Source organism: Haplochromis burtoni, unplaced genomic scaffold (assembly GCF_018398535.1).
Source record: "Haplochromis burtoni strain Fernald_Lab_line unplaced genomic scaffold, NCSU_Asbu1 Contig_41, whole genome shotgun sequence".
NCBI lineage: Eukaryota > Metazoa > Chordata > Actinopteri > Cichliformes > Cichlidae > Haplochromis > Haplochromis burtoni.
Genome location: NW_024582402.1, coordinates 1,942,033 through 1,968,656, shown reverse-complemented (window position 1 = coordinate 1,968,656; position 26,624 = coordinate 1,942,033). Strand labels below are relative to the sequence as shown.

At 41.7% G+C, this 26,624-nt stretch overlaps 1 protein-coding gene across 1 annotated transcript in view; it reads left to right on the top strand.

Moving 5' to 3' along the window:
* The window catches only part of LOC102302003 (potassium/sodium hyperpolarization-activated cyclic nucleotide-gated channel 2), a 35,521-nt gene extending 9,304 nt beyond the window's left edge, over positions 1–26,217 (top strand). The window contains exons 4-8 of the mRNA XM_005920498.3: positions 7,259–7,477; positions 18,786–18,932; positions 19,039–19,279; positions 19,358–19,522; positions 20,008–26,217. Of these exons, the coding sequence (XP_005920560.1) occupies positions 7,259–7,477; positions 18,786–18,932; positions 19,039–19,279; positions 19,358–19,522; positions 20,008–20,957 (1,722 nt within the window). The 3' untranslated portion in view covers positions 20,958–26,217. The remainder of the gene's footprint in view (positions 1–7,258; positions 7,478–18,785; positions 18,933–19,038; positions 19,280–19,357; positions 19,523–20,007) is intronic.
* The last annotated feature ends 407 nt before the right edge of the window (positions 26,218–26,624 follow it).

Sequence of the window (26,624 nt, the reverse complement as noted above, 5' to 3'; positions counted from 1 at the left end):
TATAAAAGAACAATAAATTACCTCTTACTTTTTATTTTGCTCCTCTAAATAACTAACCTACATCCAGAAAATGTAGGTACACATATTTATATGCAGAAATTTAGAGACTGTAATGAGTGGAGGTGTGTTCGCTCACCCCCGAGGCTGACTATATCAAAACCAAGCCTTTGATGTTATAGATGATTAAAAATCCGTCATGCATTGCCTTGACTGTATCAGCTCTATGCCCTACACTGAAATACACACCACAGTACCAGTATAACAAACACCCCTGCTTCTTTGAATTTATCCATCCATCCTTCCATCTAGTTTCTTAATCACTTGTCCAATTCAGGGTTGGAGCCTATCAACAGCTGTCATGTCAGAGGGTGAAAGGCAGTGTGCAGAGAATAGGAATAAGACAGTCAAATTGAAATTGCGGCGATTTATTGGATCTGAAATGATTAGCTCCATTTGTCGAGCCACAGAAAATTAAATCAGGAACTTAATGACAACAGATGAAATCTTTTGGTTAGCTGTAAGTACCAAATATTCACTACTTCTGTTGCTCACATGACTTATGGCTAATCTCTTTGTTTTACATAACTGGACATTCCTGGTAAATCAAAATAAGAAATTTGAAAATGCTGTTTTGGACTCACAAAATAAAAAACTAAAGACTTTTGTTCATATCGGCCCACAGTGAGATTTAAAAATGTCTATCAAATATTGATAACATCATAAATTAGAGAGTGCATAACGGCAATAAAACTGTGTCAGTGACACAGATGATTTTGGACCTGTTGTAAAAGTTGTCGACTGCACTCGGCCAACTTTGATACAACGCAAATGAACCACAACAAATAGTACATCCATTTTAATCATAGCAGGAACAGGGGCCTGCTCAGTAAATGTACTATGGTACTTTGGAAGACACGGACCTCCAGGGTGAAAGAGGTTAAAGGCCTAAAGAACTCACCGACAGAATATCCAAGAGATCCTTCAAATTAGTGCACCAACATGCAGCTGCTATGTAAAATGTAAAGCGCGTATCTAACAATGACAACTAAGAAGCACCACAGATGCAACAGCAACACAAGTTCAAAAGTATTTCTACTTTTCTAAACTTATAGGCTGCACAAAAGGCAATCGTGCTCAGTACACGCTGCAGAGTTTGAAGTCCATGATGATGGAGTCTGGGCCTGACAGGACACTGACTCCTCCAGTGTTCTCTCCTGCTGTATAATCAAAGACAGCCGGTCTCCAGAGAGCCGTCACTCTCAAACGAAAGGGCCGCTCTGGCATGGGCTACATATGGCCACCTGAGACCACCCCCTATTGAGTGGCTGACAACTTGTAACATTAGCCATTGTGTTGCAGCCAGGCCATCCATCATGGCTCACACCCTACAGTGGCTCTGGTGGTGTGGAGCCCACAGGCAGGACCCATGGAGGGCGTTGAGAACACTCTGTAACTCTGAATGACATCCACCAGCTAATAATTGGATTCAGTCAAACTTGTACTACCTCAGGGAACATAGGTTGTTTTAGCAGTACACCCAACTTCCACCCCTGTATTGAACTCAGGTTATATTTAGCGTGAGCTTTACTCTGCCTTATCAGCCACTAAGTTAATTTCCATGCAAGAGTGCTTATAGAGCTTGGCTGCATTATAGAGTACAGAGGCGACTGGGTAATAACAGTGACAGTCATGCTAACTGACAGAAACGGGGTGTATACTTTCAACTCTGTAATTACAGCTGTGTGTGCACCCATCCCTTCCAGTACCCACATCACAGAGGCGTCTCTTTCCCATTATCCTCCGTTTCCTTCAGCTTTGCAGTACAGTGGTCTGCTTACTTTAGTGACAGTAAGTCAGTAATCACTGTGTCTGGTGTGAAATCATCTGATTTACTCATTGCAGTTAGTTTGACCAAACACCATCACAGGTCTGCTGTGGGATATTTCAGATTTGATTTGAAGTACTCATTAAGCCAGTTATAGCAATATACACATGAAGAGCTAAATTTGCTGTCTGAGCTCTAAATTAACTCGAAATTAGTTGGTGGTGTTTGTTTCGTGGGAGAGGAGAGGGAAAGATGGGATTATATCGCAGGTGTTTTTGTTTTGTACAGCCTTACTGAGCCAAGTACAAGGAATGCAATAATATTATAGCCTACTAAAAGAAGTTGTATTACTGAACAAGTAGCTATGACATCTAATTATGCTGAAAGCCACTCAAGAGGAAGTATTTTGAAGCCAGTGTAACAGGAACTTTCCCTCACGTGGTGTTGTTAAAAGGACTAAAGTGGGCTCCTGACTCAACTTATTTCCCTTACACACACACACACACACACACACACACACACACACACACACACACACACACTCACACATTTTCATATCTTAGTGAGGACATGTAATTGCGATAATGCTTCCCCCTAGCGGCTTCCCCAAACCCTAACCATCAAAAATGAATGCCTAACCATAACCCTTAGCCTAAACCTAACCATAACCTAATTGTAACCCTGACACTAAAACCACATTTTGAGTCTCAAAAATTCCTTCAAACTCGTGGGGACAGGCATTTTGTCTGCTTAAGTCACCGTCGGTCCTCACAAGTATGGTAGCACTACAATTTCATGGAGGCTTTTCACAAAGATGACAGTTGCTGTGGCCACCATCAAAAAATATATGTACACTTTATTAGTTCCACCCCTCTGGTATTGGTTTGTACCCCCTTTTTCCCTCACAGCGGCTTTAATTCTTCATTGCACAGATTCAACAAAGTGCTGGAAACATTCCTCAGAGATGTTGGTGGTTACTGACATGCTAGGATCATACAGTTGCTGCAGATTCATGATGTGAATCTTCTGTTCCATCACCTTTCAAAGCTGCTCTATTGGATTGAGATCTGGTGACTGTGGAGGCTATTTGAGTGCAGTGAACTCACTGTCCTGCTCAAGAAACCAGTTTGAGCCATTGGTACAATGTGATCATAAAGGGATGGACCTGGGCAGCAACAATACTCAGGTATGCTGCACCCTTTAAACATTCAGTTTCCTGTTTTTAACTAACATGAATGGCACCTGCTGTGGTCTTCTGCTGCTACTTCTACTTCAAGGTTAATGATCTTGTGCGTTCAGAGTCGTTCCTCTGCAAACTTTGGTTGTGTTGAGTGGTTATTTGAGTTACTGCAGCCCTCCTGTCAGCTCAAAGCAGTCTGTCCATTCTCCTCTTACATCAGCAAGGCATTTCACCCAGAGAGCCCAACAACTATGCTAGATTCAAAGTCTCTTAAATCACCTGTGCTCTGATGTTCACTTTGAAATTATCAGGCCACCTTGACTTTTTAAAAAAATGTATTTATTTATCCAGGTAAAAAAAATCTAATTGAGATTAAAAATCTCATTCCAAGAGAGACCTGGCATCATGGCAGCAAAAGTCAAAAATACATGTACCACACAAGTACAGTACATAACATTTAAAACAAATACAATATCCCGTTTGTCTCCATGTTTTAGTGGACTAAGTTGCTGCCATGTGATTGCGGGGATTGATATTTGCATTAACAAGCAGTTGAACATTATACCAAACAAAGTGACTACTGAGTGTATGGATAAACAGCATACGTGTATATATATATATATATATGGTGATGAGGAGCACTACTCACTCCATAGAAATATTTTTCCAGTTTCTCTGAATGAGTTTTGTCATGTCCAAAGAAATAACTGATGTTAATGACAGGTTAATAATTTTAGCACACAACCAGTACTGAGAAAAAAAATCAGGGCATGTTGGTCTCTGCTTCATCTGCCTAATCCTCTTTAATCTGTCGCTCACAGGTATACCATTTCATCACAGTGAGTACAAAAAATGACTTATGAGTTGCATTTAATTTAACACAAAACCTTTGCAGGAAAAGCTTGACCAAGGGTTAAAAAAAGAAGACACATATAAGTCTGTGATATGTACCATGACGATCAAACTCTAGTGGAGACGGTGAAATAAGATGCTGGAAACAGCTAATCTGACTCTGTCCAAAGAGTAATGTTGATACACTGAACTTTTAGTGTTATGCACTATTTTTGTTTGCACGAGCCCCTCCAAATGTAAACATGAGCTGTTCGGATTTGATTGATGTCATTGGTATAACTGACCAGCTGAGCAAAAGTCCTCCTTCAGTTTCTGGGCTAAAGGCTAAACAGAGTAAGCATTTTCTCACCATATCTAACTCATGAAACACAGTGTATAACAAAGTGTCTCTGGTTCTTTTCATCTTCTCTAAAGTTGGCTTAAATTAAGTAGCTCCACTGGGCCAGGCAGCCATCAGCTCATATTGGACAGAATACTGAAATCCAGCTTCTCTGTTGACCTTACAATGAGCTCTCTGTGGAGCATGCTTTGCCCTCCACTTTCCAAATAAATACATTTCACTGTCCAAACTGCAGATCATAAAGACACCACGCACACTGAGGCAGACAGGGAGAAACAGAAGGAGAGGAAGCACCAGACAAAGCTGACTGTACAATGAACTCTGATAAGCTGTTGTAAACTAAACTGGTGGGCGTGTGGCAGGACCAGGGCAGCGACTTTCTCAGACGGTTGTCGATTATCTTTGAGATGTTTGTTCAGCTTATCGGGCATCCAGCATGCATAGTGATCATTCAGTATGATATTGCTCCATTTTCCACTTCAGTATTACTGTTGTTTATCATGCACTTTGTGTCATTTGTAACATTGTAAGTGATTTGGATCAGGGAATGGGAAGGTCTGTCTGTTGCTCTGCGTAACACTTTGATTACAGAATTTAACAGATTGCTATCAAATTTTCATTAGACTATAAACTTTGTTATACATCATATATATATATATATATATATATATGATGTATTTTGACACCATCCGCAATTACAGTAAACGTAACAGTTTTCATATTGCACTTTTCTGCTCTACCCAACCACTTTCAGCCATTCACACAAGCACTTTTTTTCTATCGGGCTCTGATGGATGCACTCGAGAACAACTTGGGGTTAGGATCTTGCCCAAGGATATCTGGCAGCCAGGGATCAAACCACCAAACTTCTGACTGGTAGATGACCTGTTTTACCCCTACTAGGAGTAACCCTTGCAGCTCCTATCTGAACTGGGTGGTTTCTGTCATATTTCAGACTTGCTTACAGAAAAAGATTAATGAGTTTGCATCAGAGGTTAGTGATGGTGCTTTCTGCCTATGAACAAAACCCAGAAACTATTCTAGTTCTTGTCACACCACATCTTTATTGATATATACCGAAGTGTCATAACTCGTCATTAATGGTATAGGGGAGGTTGTCAAATGTCGCCTTTATGGGTGAAAGAATTAAAAGCATCCCACCGCTGCTAGCATGGATAAAGTGCTGATGCATACTGATAATGTGAAGGTTTTTTTTACAGCACACGAGTTACATAAACCTGCCCAAACTGTTTGGCAGGTGCGTTTCACATCTGTGTTTGCAAAGCATCTTGCACAACAAGGTTGCTGCAGGCTATTTAAAGAAGCATTTTAGGGTCCCGCAAGATAAATTTAAAGCCCCTGCGTTATCAGTCAAGTTCAAACAGACTATCTGCGGCTAATGGAGATGGTGATTACCATCAAAGCAACGGATAGTTCCCAAACTGAAATCTCTGAGGAGAGCGATTGAGACTTACGAGGATATGGAGTCTCTCCTTCTCTCTTGCCTGTTTCTATTTCAGAATCAAAGTGCTCATCGTTCATCTATTATTCAATCTTCTTCACTCCACTGTTTCTCTTTCTGTTTTTACATATACCATTTAGCCCCAGCCCACTTGGTGGAGCTATATTTATTTTGGGAGTTTTGATTTCCCTGACCTCATATGGAGAGCTCTTTCTATCACTTTGTGGCCATTTAAAGTTATGCTGTTTGGATGTTAACAAACCTCTCTGCTCAGTCTCTACCTGTGATTTTTTTTAACCTTTTATACCTAGTGATTGTTCTCGTATCTAATCTAATAGAGGAATCAGATAAAAACAAATCAGAAAACAGCAAAAAACCCAACAAAAAACCCCATATGTTTTTTTTTAGTTTTCAGGTTTGGGAGTTACCAGCACTTAGAGAAACTACATTTATTTGCCCCAATTAAGCCAAATATTCATAATGAGAAACATTTGTGCATTAATCTGCTAGACACAGTACTTGTTGTATCGTCAAATTGTTAATATTTGAATACACACAACACATTTTGCATCGCACTAAAAAGTTTTTTTTACATGAACTTAAAACAATAATGTTAATTTTTGAGATTAAAACATTGAATAAGTTCAGGTTTTTCATAAAAGCACTACACTTTGGTTAGTTTCGTTATAGGAAAGAAACAGAGAAGAACTGCACACTTCTTAATATAATGCTGTAGTAGAGTGCTGATGCACTTCTCTGCAGCAGGTTATGGGGAGGATATAATGCAGCTGATTGCCTTTGTTAAGTGCAGCCTGTGACCTCTGTGTAGCTGGTACATATTTAGTGAGGCTAAGTGTGTGTGTGTGTGTGTGTTTTTTAGTGTGTGTGTTTCTTTAAGACTTGATGCTGTTTGTAACTTTTGTTCCCTGTGCGCTGCTTTAGTAACACAGCTTACACAGATAATGAGTTTCTTTAGTAGAAAAAAGATTAAACATAGCTAAAAATCTAGGATTCTGATCCTACTTTTGGCTTTGAATTAATTGCATCAGCATCGTGTTCAGACTCAGGTAAGCACAGTAAGGCCAAATCAAGACCTTTTTCATCTGACTTTTCTGTTAAGGGCTGTGTTTGGGGACAAAGTTACAGTGAAATAAAACACTGAATAAGTGTTCATTACATGTATTTAAAGTGGGCGGAAACATAGATGTCTTTCTAAGTCACAATAAGAGTTTGGAGTTGCCGCACAAGCAGCTTGGTGACTGCTGCCCCGCTGTAGTAGATTCCGATTCACACAGTTCTTCAAGTGCATATTTAATGACCTCTCATTATAATTCCTCTCTGAGGAAATAACTTTCAAACCGTCTCTACTTTCCTGATTAGGCCTCGAAGGAATCCCTCGGTGTTGTTTCCCCTTCCTCCCTCTTTCCTTCTGTGTCCCTTGAGCTCTCATTTATATAACTGTTCCTCCATGACCTCCTGTCCCCAAAGCTTTTCTTCTAGTTACCTACTCCACGGCATCACCCTCGTCTGAAATATATATTTGAATGTAACATTTGTGTGTTTAACTCCTTGTTTATCTTCTTTCTTGTCTTTCCACAGAACGACACCTGGTCAGAGCTGTACTCCTTTGCTGTTTTCAAAGCAATGAGCCACATGCTGTGCATTGGTTATGGCCGCCAAGCCCCAGAGAGTCTATCAGATATCTGGCTCACTATGTTGAGTATGATTGTAGGAGCTACATGCTATGCTGTTTTTATTGGCCATGCAACAGCTCTCATCCAGTCCCTGGACTCCTCCAGACGGCAATATCAGGAAAAGGTGAGGAAACAACTCCATCCCATGATTTCAACACTTTTCTGCGAGCTGTTTTTCTTTAGATCCAGTATTTCCTCTTTATTTGTCCTTTAAAAGCAAGTTATTCACCTGCTTGCAAAGTGTTGGATAAGAAAATGAGATGAAACATTAAAGCTGAAGTGGTGGCCCATCAGTTGAGTAATTTAGCCTAGCATGAAACAGAGAAGCAGCTAATCTCACTGATCATCTACCAAAATTTACTCACAAGCTTCTGTGGAGCTCCTGAGCTTAAACATTATGTTGTTTTTGGGGGGGTTGTCTGCCAATCAGAAGGAGCACAGCTTGATCCCTGGCTCCTTCAGTCTATGTGCTGAAGCATCTTTGGGTGAGACACTAAACCCTGAATTGCCACGATGTATCCATCCCGCACCAGATAACGACAGCTGTGGTTGGAAAAAGTCTTTGTTCCAGTTGAAGTCTATGGGAAAACAGCTTTCTGTCTTGACCTCTTTAAACACTTTCCTGATGAGTTCATGGACTCAGTCACTCATTTTGAGTCATACTGAATAAAAAATTAAGTCTGGTTAGATTAAAAAAATGAGGATTAACCATCATATGCTTACTGGCTAACAACTTATGATTGATAAGTCACCTCACAGTCAAAGACTCATCCTGATGCGGTCAGGACCAGCTCTATAGTCCAGAACAATCATTGTACTAATGGAACTATGACCAGCAAGATACAAAATCCAGTAAGCAGTAATATGTGTTCAAACAAGCCTACATTTTTACACTATTTGTTAACTAAAATGTAAAAATGTAGGCTAATAAGATTGCTAATATGCATGACTAGCAAGTGTTACCAAGGATTAATCTCATGTAGTCCAAGATCTTACAGAAGAAAACAACTTTATGTTCATGTTGAACAGAGCTGGATAAAATAGAGAGGTCCTTATGGTTAATGTCAGACATGCAGATGCTGACATTGCTAATGATTTGACGTAAAGATCACTGGAGACAGATTGGTAGTTAGTGTCAAGGGAGGAGTTAGATCAGTTTCACTATACAGTATCTGGAAGAGTATTTTAGTAACTGAAGGTCAAAAAGGATCTTTTTTTTTTACAATCCTCATTTTGTTTGTAGCCGATTTAGATATTTACTGCTCATTAAATGAAAATTAAACCATAAGGTCACGTAATTAGTTATCAATAATAGATAATACATATCATACAACAGGCTGTATGTGTGTGAGGAAGTGTAACAGCAGTGTGTGGCAGCAACCTCCTAAACACTTCAGGTTGTGACCTTAACGGCACACCATCAGGCGCCATTAAAGCACCCGTATATGCTGTCATAAGGACAATGAACCTGAGCGCGGATCAGAGCAGCGCTGAGCCGCGCTGCAGCAGTGGCCTGTCGTGGTAGCACAGTCACTCTGTTTCCAAGCAGAGTCTTGCCGGCTAGGGAGCAGTGGGAGTGCTGCCGGCTTTCAGCAGCCAATCAGAGGCTCCGGGTGTGTTCGGCCAGGTAGAGCCACATTGCCAGAGGCTGTGGCTGTGCCTGTGTGTGTGTGTGATTGTGTGATATGATGTCCCCTTGAGCAGCAGTAGAATTGATGAGGCAGCGGACCTGTGTGTCCCGGCAATGTCATCCTGAAGGTGACGTAAGCCATCATGGCCGCCTCCCTCTCTCAGAGTCTCTCACTTCCTGGTCACTCACTCACTGGATCTCACTCTGCCTCTGCTCTATATCATCTCTTATGCATCTTTAACTATCCACTTTACATGAGCTCCACCCCTCTTTTTCCTTCCCCTGCACTGCTTAAATGTCTCCACCTGATTCTCTCTGGCGTATCTCCTTCCTGATCTCTCGCTCTCCTCACCTCCGGATCTAAATTTCTCTCTTTTTTCCCCTTCTCTTCCTCTATCTCTATCCTTTCTGGTGGTGGTGTCCTTGAAAGGTGCAGTGCTATTGCTAACTGGCTGCTATACAAAGCAAACTGAGGGGGAGGGTAAACCTGTGGGAGAGACAGTCCTGGTGCACTGCAAGATATTTGAATGCTGTGTATTTCACATTGTTTGGAGTTTTTCTCTCTCTCTCTCTTTTTTTTTTTTTGTCAGTTTGGTGTCTGGCTAGCATTGTGCGGCTCTCCCCAAAGAGTTTTTTTGCCATGTGGCAGGACACTTGAGTATAAATCATGTCCAATAAACGGTTTAGAAGAAAACGATTCAGCCAGCAGAGTGCTGACTGAAGCTCTTGTCGTCACAGTTTGCCCAGGATGATGAGAGTTACACGGCGAGAGCAAGGTCCTTTGTTTTCTGTCTGAGGAACAAGTCACCCAGATGTGCAAAGTTTAAGTTTTCCCCCCAGTTTTAAAAATCTTGTCGAATTTGCACCACAAGCAGGATGAACTCAGCAAACTAAAACCTTAAAAATTTAAGAGCTGTGATGAGTTGTCTAATCCTAAACCAGCCTGTATGTTATCCAGTTTAAGGATGAAGCGAGGAGTACGAAACCTACATGCCTTGACATTAGAATTTTTTCATAATGCTGTGCTCTTTATGTTTATTCTTTCAGATTTAGACATTTTCTAATACATCCTCACCCTGTCCCAGAATATACAGCTTTTCTGCTGAGGCCAAGAAGTGCATTTCCCTTAAAAACCTTTTTTTCTGACCAGTTGTCATATTTTTTTTTCTGCTGCTCTGTGAGGATTAGTATTTGAGCTGCAGGCATGTTTATTAAAGAAAAAAAAACTCAGAGAGCAGAAAAGTGCCATGCATGCCAGTGAGGCTGATGCTGATGCTGCCGGGTGAATTTGCAATGCTTCCAGATAGGACTGTGAGTGGCATTTTTATCATTTTGGAGAGTGTTAGCAAAACACGTCTGCTGGCAGTCTGTTACAGCCCCAGTGTGGATTGAGCTAGCATTGTGTGAAGGGTTCCTTTTCAACCCAGAAGAAATGTCAGAGTCACAATTCATGCAGGTTAAATTTAGCGAGAATTTGGCTTGGTGGCTTTGGTGCAGAGACCTTTGTGTTAGTTATACATAGTAACAGTGCACAGTGACACATAGCAGAGGGGCATAGAAAGAACAGCAGTTCTACTTGTGCCTCTTTTTTGAAGATTCAAATCTGATACACCAATGAAAATGATAAAAATGATGAATTCAGGGATTATAGATTCTAGATTTGACCGTTGATTTGGGATACCATATAACTGCACTGTCCTCTGATTCCTAGCTCAGTGAATATGCTATATGTCATATTGCTATAGTTCTACAATGACATACCAAAAACATGCATAACTGCTCATTTGAACATCTGGAAAATCATGTCTTAGGTGCAGCATTTTGTGATTCTGACTTTGTGGTTCTGAGAGTTTTGTGTAGCGCTGTATGAGGTGTATAATCATGGTAAAAAGAAAGTAGACTTCAATTCTAAGGTTTTGGGTATTGGGACATAATGAAAGTAATCTGGTCCACAACAGATCTTAAAATGAGGTAAATACAGTCTGAGATGAATTACAAAACAACACATATTACACCCTGTCATTATTTATTTAACAAAAACAACATGCAGACGCAGTGTGTGAAAGATGAAGTACACCCTTACTGGTTACATAGGAACCAAGAGGGTAGAAAGCAGCCAGGCACTGTTGATCAACTGCAGTTGATGAATTGATTGTTGGAAAGTGTGAGGTTTGTGGAGTTTGCAGGAGCATTCAGATAACTGTTACCACAATGCCAAGGAGAAAAGACATCAACAATGATCTTTGGAGAAGCAAGTGTTGCTGTTTGTCAATCTGGGAAGGGATATAAGGCCATTTATAAACAGTCCATCATTCTTCAGTGAGGTCAGGCCTTAGCATATTAAATGTTAAAGTACAGGACAGTTAAAGGACAGTACAATTAGAAAAAGCATGGCTTGTTCAAAAGTCACCAGGAGAAAGCTTCTTCTCTCTAATATAAACATGGCAGCATGGCTTAGATTTGCAAAGTTGTATCTTCTTGTTGTTGGCTTTGGACATGTGCACCTTGCAGTCGCTGAGTGGATCATGAACTCCCGTGTATACTAAAGTATTCTAGAGTCAAATGTGAGGCAGTCTGTCTGACAGCAAAAGCTTGGCTGAAACTGGATCATGCAACAGGATAATGATCCCAAGCACAGCAGCAAATCTGCAACATAATGGTTAAAAAAAAAGAAAAGAATCAAGGTGTTGCAATAGTCCAGTCAAAGTCCAGACTTCATCATGATTGAAATGCTGTGGTGGGACCTTGAGAGAGCTGTGCATAAATGAATGCCCCAAAACGTCAGTGAACTCAAGCAATGTTGTAAAGAAAAGTGGGTCAAGGTCTGTATGAATGCAGCACAAGGAATTTGTAGACATGACCTGTGATTAACATGTCTCAAGCTTTTATTGTTTTCCCCCTTATACTTGTGTCAGTGCTAAACATCACACTTTACTAAGTGTGGCTTGTTAATAAAGTTGTTTCTAGTTGCAGGAATAAGTGAATCTGTGTAGAGGTGGAGAATCTTTAAAGATCAGACTGGATTTTATATTTATATATACTAGATACACTCTTTTTTTTACTTATAACACTAAAAAGGGGTTTTACGTGAAATAATCATCTCTCCCTTGTAATCATTGTAGAGGCTGATCTGAGTCAGTGAGACAGAAAACACACAACAGTGCTCCACCACCACTAACCTCCCTTCCCTCATCTAGGGTACCAAAAACTCTTTTCTACAATTTTTAGTCATCCCCCAATTACCCAGAGGCAGGCGGGCTTTGTAAAGAGATTCCTGCACTCACATTTACAACAAAAACCATCCTTTTTTAGCTGTATCTGATGGTATTCATTATTTTACATTTCTGGTTTTTAAATAAAAGTTTCTATCGAGTCAAGCCTTGGCTGTCTCTGCCTTTGACTGAATTATATGATTTCCTGTATTTCTTCAGAAGCTCAGTTTCGTTTAATGAGACTGTGTTCTGTGTGAGACCCCACAGCGTGTTTTTCCTCCCTCTGTACACATCTCTGAATTGAAGACAGAGAAGTCAAGTTCTTACTTACTGTTATCTGATTTCCTTCTCTTTGGTGAATGTGCTTCATAATGTAATGAGGTGATTTAGCCGGGGATGGAGTGAATGTATTATACATCCACATGTCCGTTTGGGATGAACCCGAATTAGGATGGAGAGTTTTTGGATGAATGAGAGGAGGTGACTCAAGCGAAAGGGAGAGAAAGGAGTAAAAACCTGATGCTGGCTCAGTAGTTCATGGGTTTGAAAGCGGGAAAATGTAATCACAGACAAAGCGCTCCCTAAATGTCTTTCCGAATAACAAATCACGAAAAGCAAATAGATCCCAAACAGCGGTTTAAATGACAAAATGTCAGTGGAGCGGTTTGCTGCCGCATCATCAAAGTGACACAGAAAATGGATGTCATTTTCACTCTCATTTGGGTGTTTGTCAGTCCCCTGTGGGCGCTGTGACGCACTGGTCAGAGGCTTGTTTTCTCTCCTCCGTGACACTGGAGAGATTTGACGTTTGCCCGGCGATGATCGATACGCCGCACTATGACATGGCACTCAAAGCCAAGTCATTAAATGCCACCATCTCAGTTCAATCAGATAAGCTTTAGCTGCCTTATTCGTTCAGCCTTATCCGACTCAAGCTGCGGGACTGAGCTTCATGCGTAACCGCACACGGTCGCTGCACCTCTCCCTCTGTGAGGTTTACCCTCACTGCCACCCCCCCCTCGACACCTACTCTTTTCACACAATCAGCATTTCCTATTGTGTGGGCTGCTCACCAAGAGCGCAGTGTTGGCATGGACACTCCGGGTAAAGAGTTGTGACACGGGGTCATTTCTTCAGGCTGCCCTCCATCTGCAGATGTCAGGAAGCAGATTCACTCATGCAGGTGAGACTTCGTGTTGCGTAACTCCGTCAGAAGAGCTGTGGAGCTGCGCTGGCCCAGGAGACTTTTCTTTATGTGGATGCTGAATAATTCAGATGTTGCATGTTAGGTTTATTTATGTTTATTTTTGTTTTCCTTAAGGAAGCTCCAAGGATGACGCTATCAGTCAGAAGCACGCATTGCTTTTTCTGGGCATGGTGACAGTACATTTTCACTACAGAACAATCTGCATTCACTGCATTACCATTTCCTCTCTGCAGGAACAATAGTTGTGTAGTGTGAATCTGGAGGGGTGATATTAAACCTACACAGAACACAGTTTCATTGTTTGGCCTCCGTGCATTTGAAATATAGCAGGTACTGAAAGTACATAGAAAAATCTTACAGTCAAATTTCGTATTCCGTTTCTAGACTTTTATGTTTTTTGTCAAGAGTTACTCATCAGAGAGGCCAATCTTAAAATATTTACACATTCTTCTTCTCCAGAGTGCACAGGGAAATAGAGGAGTTTACGGCCGTTTTGCTGGCAAAGCATACCCAAAGACCGAAACTGTTTTCAAGCCCATGGCACCGTCTCATCTGGACAAGGTTTACAATACTGTGCAAAAGTCTTGAGGCACCACCTATTTCTTAATATTTTGCTCACAAGGAGCCAAGCGTTCCTGTAATTTTTGAGCAATAGCTTTCCAGGATTTCTGAAGGACACTGGTCATTGGCCATCTTTGGACATCGTCTGCTTTTTCAGTCCAGTTCTTGTACCTTTTAAATGCAATCTTTTTTTTCTTTAAGCCATTTAACACCGACCAGTGAATTGTTCAAACATAAAAAAAGGCACCTGACACAAGGGACGAACCACTGTTGTGTCTACAGATAACAGACAGGAAGCAAAGAGTCAAATTAAATCCCCTTTCTCTAGTTCTAATATATGAAGAGTGAACGGGTCACCAATATCCACAGAAGAGGTCAGAACAGAGATTCAACAGTGAGTGTCTATAGCCAGCTGTAAAGCACTGCGGAGGCCCTGGCATGATTTGGGTCTGCCTTTCAGCCGGTGGTTTCAGGGATCCTCTAAAGCAGGGGTCCCCAATCCCAGTCCACGAGGGCCGGTGTCCCTGCAGGTTTTAGATCTCACCCTGGGTCAACACACCTGAATCACATGATTAGTTCATTACCAGGCCTCTGGAGAAATTCAAGACATGTTGAGAAGGTAATTTATCCATTTAAATTAGCTGTGATGGATCAAGGACACATCTAAAACCTGCAGGGTCACTGGCCCTTGTGGACTGGGGACCCCTGCTCTAAAGAATGATGGAATTATGAACTTGGAAAGTACCATCAGACTGACAGTGGCTTCATTTTCTAGTATGGTGATGATCCTGGACACACTGCCAGTGCTTTAAAACCATACCCAGGTAGAAAAACACCCAACGAAACACTATCATTCATGGATCGACTTCCCCAGGGCCTGGAGCACTATTCCTGAAGACCACTTAAAGAAATTACAAGAAAAAAGCCAGAGACAGTTTAGGCTGTGCTTAAGAATGAAGGTGGTCAAGCTAACTACTGACCTTGTTAGAATTGTACAAACTCTGATTTTGCGTTATATGCTGTATATCCAGGTATGTTTGCATGTTTCAATAAATTGCTGTAAATGAGGGGTTGCTTAAGACTTTTTTCACAGTATTGTATGCTCACTTCGCTGACTGCTCACACTTGTGATGTAATCCTGAATGTTGCATCACTATGCACTTACTGAGAACTACATTGGCAGTAGCTAATGTAGCTCCTTTTGCATATTTCTTCAATAATGTGCTGAAAATTCCTTAAAGATTTTGGTCCATATTGACATGATGGCATCACACAGCCTCTTACATACTCTGAGCAGTCCATCTGGCACCAACAACCATATCACGTTCAAGTGACTTAAAACAGCTTCATACCTCAATCTGATGCTCTGATCTGATGCTCGGTCAAGGTCATCTTGACCATGTCTCTGCTGAGTTGCTGCCATGTGACTGGCTTATGAGATATTTGCTTTAATAAGCAGTTGAACAGATAAAGAGTGTGTCAGTGTGACTGTGTCAGAGGAAAAAATGTCCCAGAAAAGGGGAAAAAAGCAAAAATGTTGCATTTACTTCTGCACTGTGGTGTCAGTGTATGCACATCATTATTTATTATTCAGTTTTAATAATACGAGCATATCTGCTCAGTTTATTAGCTCTGAGATCGTCCCCCGCTGTCCACTGTTTTCCCCCTGAGAGTTTCATTCACATTACACGAATAATGTAAAATATTCAGCCAATAGCAAGGGAGATAATTCAAAACAAGTCTTAACAGAAATAAAGCTCCGTGTTTAAGCAATGTGACCCTAGTAGAGTGAAATGGTACTCATCGGTGGGGTCTGTTTGGTTTCTTGTTTGTCGTTCGTCTCTTATTAGCGTGTTAGTGTGACCAGGATGTTCACAGGATGTACTGCTGTCATAAAGCCTGGGAATGAAAAAAGGGAAGCTTTCGTTCCATTGTGCAGCTTGGATCTGAGACAATAATTCTTCTAGTACAGTACACATGCATTCAGTTGTGTACATCTTAAAATCATTGTTTGCTAACTGTAATTTTCTTCTGCAAACAGAGAGCCAGGCAGTCTGTTCCTGACAGCAAACAATTTTCAGTTAAGGAGTTTATACGTTGCACTGGAGGATTCAGAGCTTGCAACAGTGTTTGAGCAGGTGGCACTCATTGTTTTGCTCGGGGCCTCTGGCAGGACACACAACATCTGACATACTGTTGTCTGTGGAAGAAGTTAGCCACAAGCCTTTCAGGTTTTTTTTGAGTGGGGGTGGGGTGGGTGGGGTGGTGGGGGAGGGTGGTCTTGCGAGCAAACCTTCTCAGGGGACGTTACTCGATACTTACAGAGTGTGGCTTTATCCACCGCACAGCAGAGTTTAAGGAGTGCTGGGATTGGGGTGGTATGGATGATGACTTCCTCAGCTCCTGAACGTTGTGAGTACACAGCACCTGCCAGCATGCTGACCTCTCAAAATTGTGGTTTGGACAGCTTTATAGGCTGAGTTGAGTTGTGGTCTTAAGCTTTCCAATTGAGCTGGGTTGAAGTGCACAGAGGCTGACAGCAGAGTACAAGGAGAAATCTTTTTCAACCAACAGTTCACTGTCTGCTCTGTTTACTGCCACGTCTATCACTCCTCTCTCTGCAGCCCAGCCACGTTGTTTCTAGTTTCTCTGTGATCACTTTGGAAGGACTGAAATTTGCATATCTAAACAACAGAAGCTGCTTGTTTGACTTGCAGCTATGTTGAAGGGAACCTTTCACTTTTTTATTGATTTGGCATTGATTAACTGCTTGGTGTGTTCATTTCAGCTGCGTGGTTTGTATATGTTTGATGACACTTGACAGACTTTTGCACAGACACTGATGTGTAGAGATTTATAAACCTTTCTAGCGCAAAGTGATGCTTCTATTGAGAAGTTCTTGAAAAAATAGTTAGTTAATTAGTAAATATTCAGTAAAGCATTTTAGTCCATGAGAGGGAGAAGTGGGGTGAAACACTAGTTGGAGCATAGAGGACTTCTAAGAAGCTCGAGAGATTCTGAAGCAGATAAAAATTATTTGTAAGAAGAAGAGGCATGAGAAATATTCTATAAATGCTAAATGAGAGTGGGGCAGTAAAATGCTACAGGTGAATTTTGGCCTTTTCTAAAAATCATAGGTTACATTGCCTAATCATAGCATGATGTTTGCTTATTTTGCCCTTTGTCTTAGTTTATTTTAAACTTTGAGCGTGGTGGTATTCTGGGTTTTTATTATCATCAAAATCCTGTTCACTAGAAACATTTAGCACTTCCTAACTCTGTCTTTCACTAGAGCCCTGAGCCAGGTCCTTACTCCTAGATGTATTTATTTATGAATGAAATGCAGTTGTGAACAAGTTTTCACACTAAGGACAGGTTACTGCTTCTTAGGAATTAGGAGGGTAAGTAGCTGCCAGATGCTGCTAATCAAATTTACTTGACTAATTGATCATCAGCAAGTCTGAGTGCCTGTATGAAAGCAGAGGTTTTGGCTATTTGCTGGTCTGAAGCATTCAGGTGTATGTTAACACAATGACATAATCTTACCAGGAGATCAGAAGAGTTTCACCCCGAGGTCAGATGGTGCAATGTTCAAAGAAACTGCAAAATACTCAAGAGCTACATCTCAGACTCTACAGGCCTCAGTCAGCATGTTAAACGTTTGTGACAGCACAATTAGAAAAAGACTGAAGGAGTATCGCCTGTTTAGAAGGGTCACGAGGAGAAAGTCTTAAAAGAACAGCTTAGTTTTCCAAAGCTGCATCTGAACAAACCACAAGTGGGGATGTTTGTCCCTAATGCACAGCAGCATTTGGACAAAACTAAACACAGCAAATCAGCACAAATACCTCATACCAACAGTCAAGCATGGTGGTGGAGAGGTGATGACCTGGGCTTTTATTATCCTTAAGAGGGCTGTGGATAAACGAGTGCCCACAAACCTCACTGAGCTGAAGTGGGACAAAATTCATCCAGAGACTGAGAAAGTAATGAAGTAATAGAAATGAAAATGATCAGTTCATGCTATTGGTCTAGTAAACTAGAAGGCCACAAGAAAATGCAACAAAAATAAAATGAAATGCCCACACTGGACAGAAACAGCTGTTTTGCAGATCGTTTTGAGCGATCACCTGTCGGGAGTTTTCGTACTGAGTTATAACTGCAAAATATTGAGCAGTTCTTTAAGGATGTAAAGTTTTTCAGCCCTCTCTGGCCATTAAAATACCTCAAGTCTCAAGCAGTTGCCTGTTGACAAACTTGGATCTTGAACAAAATTTAATGTGGTCTTTGTGCACCTGCCTAACTGGAAGTAGTAAATAATAAAGTCCAGAAACGAGTGAGCACTGCAAGTTTTCACAGTTTTTAGCTTGTTACTCAAACAGGTGTGAATGTGCATTTTGGGGGCTGTTATCAGTGGCAGGTTGATACACACTGCTGGTGTTTCAGTGCGTTTTAGAGAAGCAGGTTGATATATTTGGGATTTACTGACTGTGAACTGAAAAAAACATGTTGCGCTGACGTTTTTCAGTGTTTGAACAGGTCTGTGATGAGAAATAGATATAAAAACATTTTTAATGGCTCAATTAATTGCTGCTTTCTGTATTTTTGGCATTAAGAAACATGTATAATAATAGTTGAACAATTGAACAGTGTAACACTAGAAAAGCAATACGATGCACACTTGCTAAAACTAATTTGCCAGCCCCATTACTGTTGTGGTTTTTAAATGCAATTGCTCGCCTCAAGGTCAATAAAACCTTTTTCTTTCTGTTGTTTTTGTTTGCATTAACAGGAAGTAAAAAACATCTCTCTTCTCTCTTAGTACAAACAAGTGGAGCAGTACATGTCCTTCCACAAACTGCCTGCTGACTTCCGACAAAAAATCCACGATTACTACGAGCACAGATACCAGGGCAAGATGTTTGATGAGGAGAGCATCCTGGGAGAACTCAGTGAGCCCCTGAGAGAAGTGAGACAATAATGCACATTATTCCCATTATTATATGAAATATATATTATATTAAAAAGTCTTTACTGTGCACATTTTTACTGTTCTTCTTTGCGTCTTGTCTTAGGAAATTGTGAACTTCAACTGTCGCAAGCTGGTGGCGTCAATGCCGCTGTTTGCCAACGCAGAGCCAAACTTTGTGACCGCCATGTTGACTAAGCTACGTTTTGAGGTATTCCAGCCACAAGATTACATCATTCGGGAGGGCACTATTGGCAAGAAAATGTATTTTATCCAGCATGGAGTCTGCAGCGTCATCACCAAGGGAACGCTTGCAATGAAACTCTCTGATGGCTCTTATTTTGGAGGTAAGATATTTTTTTTATGGTGCCATTGTTTTTTTAACCCTTTTGTAAGCGGTGGCATTTTCTGTTTCCCCGTTTCAGAGATCTGCTTATTGACGAGGGGTCGTCGAACAGCCAGCGTGCGAGCGGAGACTTACTGTCGACTTTACTCTCTGTCTGTTGACCACTTCAATGAAGTGCTGGAAGAATACCCCATGATGAGAAGAGCCTTTGAGACTGTTGCCATTGATCGTCTAGACCGCATAGGTAAAAAATGACTTAGATCATTTTCATATGTATCATAATGTATTATCATATAATATGTTGGGCATGAAATTATGCAAATCTCTAAAACATCAGCTGCTAAGTGTTTCTGCTGTCTTTTCTTTTTATGAAAGAAAATGAAGCCGTGAACAAAAAACACAAAAGAAAATGTTTCCCGAATATTAAAAGAAGCAGTACAATGAGCTGTGCTCTTTGCTCAGAATGGCATAGGATGCTGTAACAATAGATAAAAGTACAGGGTGACACGTATATTTCCTGAGGGCTTGTTCTGCTAGAGGATGTACCTGATTTGAAGGGCATCGCATGCTATATCTAAATCGCATTGTTCTCTCGTTATACGTCCTCCTGTTTCCATGTATTTATGCATTATTCACCTTTATGTACTCCTTGTCCTTTCCTCAAACTTTACTGCTTCTGCCTTTTTTTTATCTTTAGTAATTAGCCTGTGCTTTTATTTCTCTCTGCAGGTAAAAAGAACTCCATCCTGATGCACAAGGTGCAGCATGATCTCAACTCTGGTGTCTTCAACAACCGGGAGAATGAGATGATTCAGGAGATTGTCAAGTATGACCGTGAGATGGTAAAATTAGTAGACCTGCAGCGGCCACGGGCCATGTCTATGACCCCTTCGCTTGGCGGCATCTTTGCCCCTCCGGGTCAGCAGCAGACAGGCTCTGCTATCGCCACCCTCCAGCAAGCTGTGGCCATGAGCTTTTGCCCTCAGATGGCAAGTCCTTTGGTGGGTCCAGGGACTCTGCAGTCTCCACGCATGGTGCGAAGGTTTCAGGTGATGCAGAATCTCTCCAGTCCAGTCTCCATGTCTCCTCTGCAGTCTCAGCCCCCTCTGACGCTCGGAGGGGCATTTGGATCGGCAATTTCGAGTCCCCCAGTCCAAAGCCCGCTTGCAGCTTCAGGACGGACTTTCCAGCACATTGCAAGCGTGGGACCCTCTGGGTCCCAGCTGTCCCTAGTACAGCATCATGCACCAAGCCCCACACAGACCCAGCAGAGGCCTGCCTCACACAAGAGCACCCACTCCCTGCATATGGGGAGCTTGAGTCAGGACACCCGTGCCCTGTCGGCCTCCCAGCCTTCACTCCCCCAGGAAGGAACACCGCAAGCTGCCTCTGCAGCCCCTAGCCCCCCGCCCTCCACTCGCACCTCCAACACCTCCATCGGACCTCCGCAGCCCCCTCACTCCAGCATGCCAGGGCCCTCAGGGGTGGGGAGATCATCGGGAGCCCAACAGAGGGTGGCATTTGCCTCCACACCTCCTCCCACTGGACCTGCTGGAATGGGGGCAGTAGCAGCAGCTGCTGGATCAGGACCTCCAGACTCTGGAGCTCCCAAGAAAGATTCAATTGTCAGCCTTCCAGAGCTAGACTCTGCCAGATCCCGGCTGTCTTCCAACTTGTGACCCTGGTAGAGTTCGAGAAAGAGGCCTTTTTTGTAGGAGAATCCATTCGGTTTAGGTCAGTCTGGCTGATCTGTCAGCTTGCTGAATGACCAATCAGCTACCGCCAGCGCCACCAGTTATTGGACCTGGATGCACTGTGTGCTGGTGCCAGCTGAAGGAAAAGAGCTACTCAAAGTCTTGAGACACTTTGGCCAGGAGGAGTCTATACAATTAAGCTAGTATAACTTAAGGTTGAACTGGTCTAGTCTACTGTGCCAGCACCTTTAGTCTTAGTATCACCCCTTTCACTCTGCTTCCAAACACCTACTGTATATCGCTGTCTTTTCTGTAAAGATATGAAGAAAAGTATGATTGATGTAACTATTGCATACTGTGTAGAATCCATGCAATGCAATCTAGCAGGAGCTGGACTTAAACTGAAAATCAGGGACTTGAGGTCAAATGACAATGACATTTTAAGCGTCCAAAAGTGTTTTGAGTGTAACTTTTCTGTATAAGCTGTCGTAGCAAAAGAACACATTGCTCTTCATATTGTTTCAAATAGTAATGGAAATAGTGTTTTAGACCGCTGGTCGATCTTACATCGATGTGTAAATAGTTGATGAAAAAAGTACGGAAGGATATTATATTCATCGTATCTACCCAAACCAAAGTTGAGCTTGAACACCAAGTCTGGTTGTGTCTGTATCAACTAAAAAAAAAAAAAAAAAAAAAAAGAAAAAAAAAAAAAAGAAACATCGACGAAAATGCCATTTATTTAACTGCCTTGATTCAACATTAGAAGCCATATATTTGGTTTGTGTGTATGTATACATGTGGGTGTAAGTGTGTGCGCGTGAGTTTGTTGATATGTTTTGGTTCTACTTTCAGAGAATGGACTCACACTCTACACTGCACGGTTGGTTTGACATGCCGATGGTGGTGCTGACCTGCTTTCGTCAAACACCTCTGATGCCGGTCGGGTTACAATCAGCCGCCCACCAAAGCCGGTTTGGTGGGTGGCTGATTGTAACCCTGAAGGCAAAGGTGGTTAAAATATCTGAGCTTTACTCGAAGGAAACATTTGTGAACAACCCATACTGTATACTTGCTTGTTTCTGTCTAGGTTTATTGATTAACACATGCAATATAATTCTGCAATACTCTACCCCGCCTATATATATAAATATATATGAATATAAATATCTATACATATGCTGTACAGGAAAGTGAACTTCTTTCTTTTTCATATTGTTTTGTTTTTAATGTGAAATCTTAAAGAATCCAGCAGCTATTGTGGCTTCACTTGAGGTATTGTAATCCAGTGACCATGTTGTTACCTTAACCAAAAATGCTTGAGAGAATGAAAGGACTTGTAGTGTAACTCTTATTTTGTTTTGTTTTGTTAACACTTGAGAGGAACAAACTGTTTAATTCTGGTTTCACGTCACAGGAAGAATCCACGCTTTGAGTTCAGCAGGTCAGAACCTTAAAAAGAAGAAAAAAAATCAGTTTAGCTAAACTAATTCTCTCTAATGTTCAATTGTGAGATAAATGGGGGTTGAGGGTAGGCAATATGAGGGCATAAAATGCCTCACATGTAAAGAAAAAGACAAGAAAAAAAGAGAAAAAAAAACGTACTTGCTCTATAGCAAACTCTTTATGTGTCCCATTTCATCCAAAACTCCCATGAATGTCTCAACATTTAGGGTTGAGGCTTGGATAGCTGGTTATATTTACTCAAAATACTCTGATCCTGTTGAACCTGAAATACTTCTCTTGCTGAATGTACGCCATACGAGAAGGAAGACAGCTAATCAGATATAAACTGCCATGTAAATAAAGGGACAGTGATTTAAAGAGGCTTTTATGATGCAAGGGGGGGTTGTGGGCATTGCTGTATGTGTTGCTGAGTGTCCGTGTGATCTTTTTTTTTTTATGGTTTAATGATGCTTCTCTGGGTTGAACATTGCTATATTTAACCTGTACCAGATCTACCACAAGAGGATCTTTCTTCTTCTTCTTCTTCTTTCTATTAGTTTATTTACTGAAGTGGGCGTGAACAAGAGTGAGTCATAACAACTTTGATCTCCTTGGTCCAAAGTGAGCACTGAGGACGTCCAATTAAGCACCTTGTGTTGCACTACGACCTTGTAATCAAAATGAAAAATCGATGCTCCATTCTCTTAAAATGGTTGCAGTACTTCTCTCGGATCCATTATCTGGTTAAACTGTAAGGAAGGAAAGTGAATCCAATTGGGTTAGAAAATAGGCAGCTGATTCATTGTGTTAGACAAATACCATGTCCACCTTTTTCAGCTCTGAACATCGACAGAGTCTAATTGTAAAATCGATGCGATGGACATTTCACTCAGGTTTGCTACCTTTCCAGAGAGATGTATTGATTGCCGCAGCGTGGCTTTCCATTGATTTATGTAGACTTGTCTATCCTCCCATCATCCACTTGTTGATTTAACCGTGCTGAAAGGTTCCCCTTGAAATCTGATTGGCTCAGATAAATATGGAGGATCTACTGAAGTCGTAACCCTGAGATTGTTATTAGCGTAACACTCTGCCCGTTTGGTTGTGATCACTTATCCTGCGAGCTGTTTGAAACAAGGCGTAGGTGATTGTTTTTATCCAAGGGCTTCATTATATGGCTTGTAAATCCTGGCTCATTGTTACTGTAGAGCAGCCACATGTTCTCTTATCTGTTTAATTGATAACATGCACTAAACCTCGTTGTTTGTCATACCTTGGTTACAAAGCTGTGACCCTCCTTCATCAGCAACACTCTTTTTGTATTGCTTTTTTTTTCCTATGGGAAAGGTACATGCCAAAATGCCAATATGATTGTGAATGAAGTCCATTTGAGTCAATGGCTGTTGTGCGCTTCAGTACTGTTCCAGTGCAATCAATTGGTCCTCTTCCCCAATCCTTTGTGCTAATACCAGAGTTTGCCCTATTAAGCTGCTATCAGGACTGTGCTGATATTATTTGAATGAGACCACAGTCAGTGAGAGCAAGATGGAAGGAGAGTTAAAGAGCTAACGTTTCAGGCAATATCAGGCGCCGTCTCTGTTTCATTGCATCCAACCGGTAGGATATGTGTGTAACTCACTCCCACTCAAAGGATGGCGTCCCAGACACTTTGATCAGTACCGCTCTGTTTGAACCCTCGGCCATGAGGCGGATACAGCCCTGGCCAAGCACATACTTCTGTCAGTTATCTGTCTAGTGTTCAGTCTGCTGGCTTAAAGCCACCGTCGGCATGTTGTGTGAGTGTATGTGTGTGTGATGTGGCGCTGTATTTGCCTGATGACGGGGGGTTCAAAGTGTGATTTTTTTAATGGTTCTTCTACTGGGCCTTGCTATTTAGTGGGATTGAAAGCCCTCATACATGTTTGACACTGACTGACAATTATTGAGAATCCCTGAGTTTCAAACCTCTCATTCTTGCTGTACCAGTTGTTAAGGGTACCGAATGCCTTGGTGTTGACATGTTAGCAAATCAGGGTATTGTTTTTATTTGTAAAACTGTCTTTGAGTTATCAGTCTCTTTTGTTCGGTTGTTGTTTTGCAGTTTGTTTTTACAATGTGCCCCATGCACACGGACTGTATATACCTTGTGCCTAGTACATCTAGTTTCCACATAGTCTATTTTTGTGGTTTGTATGTGCCTGTAAAAATGCAAATCTGTGTTCTTATTTTCAACTTGCAATATATGTAAAAAACAAACAAACAAAAAAAAACATTAGAAGAGGATTAGTATTGCTGAATTACGATGACAATGTCAGTATATACAATTTTCCCAGATACGGGAAACACAAAATTGCACATTTTTGTTGGTTTGAGCCTTCCAACACCATGCGCGCTGTACTCTGTACTCTCATGTTCTGTACATATGGTATACACAGAGATGTGGGGCACATTGTTGTGTTTTTACCACAGCCTGCTGTATAAGATACATTTTTTTTACAGTGAGAGGGTGAGCTCTGACAGGCTTCTGGTGGATATCGGCAGTCTAGACGTTAGCTTAGATGATCCGCTCACTGCAAAGAGCCAAAAACGACAGAAAGTAATAAACAAACTGTGGAGATGCTTGCACAATATCAATACAGTAACAGAAGTTGGCTGTGCACGTGCTGGAAACAACGTTCTTAAAACATATTGTTGCACAGCTATTTACACTCTGATGCTGGTTGCACACTGATCAAGTCTTTGCCATTTAAGAAAAGCTCTCTCTTAGGCTGAATTCGACTCATGAGCAGTCATGAGCTTGACCTACCATACCTTGGCAGATAATAGCAGAGTGCATGTTTGTATTTTTCTTATCTAAGCAGAGTTCTGTGTACAATTCTTAGTGGGACCTTCAAATCTAGACATTGTTGTGTACCAAACTACTGTACAATGATTTTATTTAGTCTAACAGTTAAACTTTTGTGTCGTAGCTACTGTAGCCTGCTTAGCTTACCTAAGCCTTCTCTCTGCTTCAGGACTCTGTGTGCTTGAGTTTGTGTGTGCGTGTGTGTGTTCCTGTGCCTTTCCTTCTATAATGTTGGTCCCACTTGAGAATATGATGCCATTTAGGGGGTTTTAAAAACCCACATGAAGCCGAGAGAGATGTGTGTTAAATGGTCACAACTACATTTGTTCTACAGAAGAGGAAAAAAAAATTAAAAAAATGAAAGAAACCACTGTAATGCTCCAAGAAATCACTCTAGCACATCCCTAGACTTAGTAGCATTCCACAGCCTGCACGAATAGCTCAGTGTGGGCATCCAGACACACTTTACCAGCACCATGTAGACGACAGCACAGATATCTGACACAGCATGTGTTCTCTCTCTCTCTGGAGGCCAGTCTGCAACCATCTCAGGCTGTGCTCTGCTTCTGCTCTTAACAGAACGGTTTAAGTATTTTGAAACTCCAGCTCTGTCTAAGTTGATGTCTACAACCCAGGACAACTCAGCTCCCAGCCCAAGCTGCAGTGCTACCAAATCAGTGTCAAAGGATTTCGATGGATACTTGGCATGCTTGTAATATTTGCCTGCATCCAGTCCTTGCGGACCGAGATGCTGGTGGCGAGGGCATGGGGCTGATTTGAACCTGTTTCTGAAAAGGCTGTCTTGTCCACCACCTCTGCTGGCCAAGAACACAGAGCCACACCCTGGTGTCTCTCAATAAGCTGGTCTGTCAGTCAGTGGCAATGTTGTTTAAGCATTCGTAAACAGACAATACATTGTTGTGCAATAAAAAGATGAGCGCATTGGCATACTTATCTCTGGGTGTGGACTTTTATTTGTCATCTGTCTCTGTTGGTTGGTGTTCTGTGTGCATGCATGAACCAAACTGCTGGAGTTACACTAGTTACTACCCGCCCCACCCCCCACCCCAAACACACAGACACACACACACTCGCATATGTGAACACACACACGCTCAACCTTAATCAGACAACCAGACCTTTCCACCTCATTCTATCCCACATCAGATGAGATCTCTCTCTCTCCCTCTTTCTGCAGACAGGGGCTCTGCTGCATCCCTGATGAGGTGTCTGCGCTCAGTCTGAGAGCTTTCTGCTCTGTCTGTGTGTGTGTATACGAGTGAACACACGCACACAGCATTGCACAGCATTAAGTTCAATTTCTCTGGTACCTAAGAAGGTGTGCATGCACATGCAAGCCC